Source organism: Bidens hawaiensis, unplaced genomic scaffold, assembly GCF_021521415.1.
Source record: "Bidens hawaiensis isolate Kalapana, Puna unplaced genomic scaffold, B.hawaiensis_p1.1 tig00025880_1, whole genome shotgun sequence".
Lineage (NCBI taxonomy): Eukaryota > Viridiplantae > Streptophyta > Magnoliopsida > Asterales > Asteraceae > Bidens > Bidens hawaiensis.
The window spans coordinates 173,545-177,862 of NW_027494158.1; the positions used below are offsets into that span (position 1 = coordinate 173,545).

General features: G+C 39.4%; 1 protein-coding gene across 1 annotated transcript; it reads left to right on the plus strand.

Annotated features, from left to right (window-relative positions):
- Positions 1 to 863: 863 nt before the first annotated feature.
- On the plus strand, positions 864 to 3,929 carry LOC143572486 (putative disease resistance RPP13-like protein 2). Its single transcript, XM_077057642.1, has 2 exons — positions 864 to 1,099; positions 1,202 to 3,929. The coding sequence occupies exons 1-2, from the start codon at positions 881 to 883 to the stop codon at positions 3,803 to 3,805; spliced, it is 2,823 nt and encodes a 940-aa protein (XP_076913757.1). The 5' UTR covers positions 864 to 880; the 3' UTR covers positions 3,806 to 3,929.
- The last annotated feature ends 389 nt before the right edge of the window (positions 3,930 to 4,318 follow it).

A 4,318-nucleotide genomic window follows, 5' to 3' on the forward strand; every position in this document is an offset into this window, starting at 1 on the left:
ACATCGACTTGTGGACAATTCATAATTAATAATGACTGGCCACTTGTTATTATCCACTATAACACCTTTTCTTGTGTCCCAAGATTTTGTATCACTTGTAGCCCAAGGTCGGTAATTAGTGTTGATATAGTTTTTTTTTTTTTTGCTAGCAAAATAGAGTTTTTTTTTTTGATATAGTAAGTTATACAAGTGTTAATACCATGCTAATATGAACCGAACCGATTCTGACGGTATAACATCGGTACCAATATTCGTTTTATGGTTCTTGCATTTGTTTTAAATTAATTATTGTAAGCTAAACGAGTGCCAGTACCGTATCGGTACCAAGACAAAACCAACCCGATTCCAAATGAACAATATTGATATCGGTATTACAGTATCATAACCAATGTCATTATTAATTTTAGATGTAAAATAATGTGTGTGCATATCCTTTAAACATATCACCACTTTATATTTTGGGTTTTCTCTTACGATTAAAACACACGTACCATAACAAGGAGAAAATACTAAGGAAATTGCTTAGTGACCTTAAAATCAATGGTAAACATGAGGAAGATTCTAAGAAAATTTGAAACCAAAGGGTTGTTTAGTAAATTCATAAGTAATGCTTTGGTGTATTCCTAAACTTTTCCACATATTCCGAAAGAACATTAGTCAACAGTCAGTCAACCCACGCAAATATAACAAACATTCAAGATTTTAAACTCAAATTACCAACTTCAGCAGTCAGCTTCCATGCAACTACGTGGAAACATCAAGATTTAACAAGACTTGCAACCATAAATACAGAATCAAGTGTTTATTATGTGATGCAAATCAAGAACCAAACATAAATTTGTTTAAGAAAAAAAAAATTCCATTGAATCTGTCTTTGTGAATGGAGGTAAAACCAGTAGTCGTGGTGGTGACACAGAAGCTAACGGATACGTTGAATGAGGAACCGATAGCAGATAACAAGGTGATGACACTTCAGTTGAAGGGTGTCAAGAAGTCTCTTTTGAAGCTGCAAAGCTTCTCGAATCAGAATCAGCAGGATGATGGTAATGTTTCAGACATATCCCAGATTTCAAGGGGCCATCTTCAACTTCTTTATCAGGTCTCTAATTATGAGTTTATTATCTATCATAGTTAGTTATTATTCCATTTCTAGTTTTAATAATCAATATATTATTTATTTTTGTTTTTCATTTTCATGAAGGTTGAAGATGAAATTGAAAAATTCACCTTCCAAGTTGCTGGACAGAGAAAGAGGTTTGGATTCTTGATGAAACAAGCCTTCTTCTTCAACAATCTCAACTCATGTCGAAGGCTCAAACGCAAAATAATGAAAATTCAAACCATCATTTCACCTTCCCCTCAAGACGCTACTCCTTCTCCCAGTAGTCACAAAACTTTATCCCTGAAATCTCTGAGCGATCATGATGAAGAACACGATGATGATGAAGATAATTTTGGTAATGAGCTGCCACGAAAGAGCTCATCTGCAGTTTGGCCAATTGTAGAGATCCAAAATACCCCGAGTCCTAAACGGGCTTTGGCACGGTCATTGAGCACAATCCCGCACCATCAGGAACATATGCAACAACGGAAGAAGCTGACCTTCAGCTATTCTTACAAGGAAGACGAGATGAACATAGTCGGTTTCAACATTCAGTACCCAAAACATCAGTTGTCTAGCTTCTGCTACCAAGAAGAAGAACTGGGCGTGTTCGGGCTGAATGATGATATCAAAAGCCTGGTGAGACGGCTGACTCATCAAACCGAAATGTTCATTCCAATTGTCGGTGAAGAAGGTTATGGGAAGACCACACTTGCTCGTGCGGTATATAAGAATAGAAAGACGAAGGACCACTTTGAATTCCAGTCATGGATTTCGGTGACACAGGAGTATACAGCAGACCGGATCAAATCCAGCGTTTTAAAAAGTATGGATAAGATGAAGGGTAAGAGGTACCTGATTGTAGTTGACGGTGTTGGAAGTTATAGTGTTCAAGATCTAAAAGACGCATTCCCAGATGAGAAAAATGGAAGTAAAGTAATTTTCACGTCCCGTTCAATTCCAGAGAAGATGGAGTTTAATCCACATCTTATGAGCAACTTAAATGATGAGGAAAGCTGGAAAATGTTTGTGGACAAGGTTGGAAAGGAAAAAAAAGCTATCCGAATCACAGCTACGTTGAAACGTAAGATCTTGAGCATATGCAAAGGTTCGCCTCAAAACATCGTCCTAATGGCGGGCCTGCTCTCTAATAACAAAATAAGAAGATGGTCAGCTGTGATTGGCGATGGTAAATGTCCCGATGACGTTCTGAGGATATGTTATAGCGACCTGACAAGCGGCTTGAAGCTTTGCTTGCTGTACCTGACACTTTTCCCTAAAGATTATGACATCCCTTTACGGCGGTTGCTCCGGTTATGGCTAGCCGAGGGTTTTGTGAGGAGAGAACACAAAGACAGGTTTCCCGAGGACTTGGCACAAGAATGTTTTGAAAAACTGGTGGGTCGTAATATAATTCAAATAACCAAATTAAGATCCGATAACAGCCCAAGACGATGCCGTTTAGTTTCGGTTTTTCATGGTTTTTTGTTACCAAAAGCAGAAGATATCAGCCTGTTCTACATCCAACAGAGATCAGAGAATTTCGCCAATGCAACAGGTTCGTTTGGTGTACGGCGCATGGTTCATCACATGAGCACCACAGGAGCGGCACAGGTTCAATATATGGTTGAGCCGTCTCTTTTAAGGTCATATGTGTCGTTTAACTTCCAACCGAAGGACATGTCGGAAAAACAAGTGGGGATTATTTTGGGTAGAATAATTAGAAGCGATTTTGCATTGCTGAGGGTGCTTGATCTCGAAGGGGTGGGTAAAACGAGTCTGCCTGATAAACTCGGTCACTTGCGCCATTTGAGATACCTAGGACTGAGGTGGACTTTCTTGGAGAGTCTCCCTGAATCTGTGGGAGATCTATCGTATCTAGAAACCTTAGATGTAAAGCACACAAGTGTCGATACTCTGCCCGACTCCATTTGGAAGCTTAAACGCCTCCGGCATCTCAATCTCAACAACATCCGGCTATCTATGCCGCCTAAAAGCTCTTCAAGTCTAGTAACCCTATGGGGACTGGTTTTAGATGAAAAGATATCGGTTACTCAGGGTTTGGACAAGTTGGATGAGCTTCGAGAGCTGGGTATTAAGTTTAGTTTAGACAAAAGTCAAAGTGTGTTGCTTGATTGGATTGTGAAGCTGGTCAAACTTCAGTCTTTGAGGTTGACTTCAGTCGATGGCATGGGTCAGCCTTCGGATCTAGTTTTGAAGCCGCTAACAAGATTAAGCAAACTCTCTCATCTTAATCTTTACGGCCGGTTACAAAAACTACCTGCGCTCAATGAATTTCCACCAACCGTTAAGGTTCTTACATTGTCCCTTTCTAAGTTAGAAAAGGATCCAATGGAGACATTAGGACAGCTGCCTTGTCTGATCGTGTTGAGGTTGCTGGGGGAGTCGTTCACGGGGACGAGAATGGTCTGTCATCGAGGCGGGTTTAAGAAACTGGGAGTGTTGAAGTTGTGGATACTGGAGAATTTGGAAGAGTGGGATGTGGAGGAAGAAGCGATGGAGATGCTTAAAGAAGTGGAGATTAGAAACTGTCATAAGTTGAGCAACATCCCGTGTAGGATACTGCAGAAACAGAAGTGTCTGGAGGAATTAATATTAACAGGCATGTCTGATGAGTTTGTGGCCGGAATCAAGAAAAGAAAATCCAAGTACACATCTCTCACAATCAAGCAATCCACTTAAATAGGCTTCCTGTGAGTTCTTGAAATCTGTTTATTTTAAGTATATGTTTATTTTTATGCACATGACCACCTAAATAATCAATCCCAAATGCCCTCGATCGGGTCAAACTATAAAAAAGCCATGTTTAAAGGCGACAGGTCCAAAGAAATCCAAGCATTTTTAATGCATACATCGCTGTATTTAAAAAGGTATAATTTTTGTTAATAATATAATCTTTGTATTCGGCATTTGACACTAATTAGTTGCAAAATAAGCAGTACCTTTAGACAAAGTGTTCCAGAGTGCAAAAAGTGATCCATTTTGACCCGCTACCCGCACGACCTGTCCGTTTTGCCAATCTCTAATTTTACTATTCAAAGGTAGACGAAGTGTTCTGATGCTCTTTCTTCTTTTATGCAGCCCATGAAGCTCCAAACCACAAGGAGGTTCTTTGGTTGTATATGCATCATCTTCATGATCTTGTATTATGTTATTTTTCTCATCCTATATATATAAGTTCAACTGTTGTCTAAA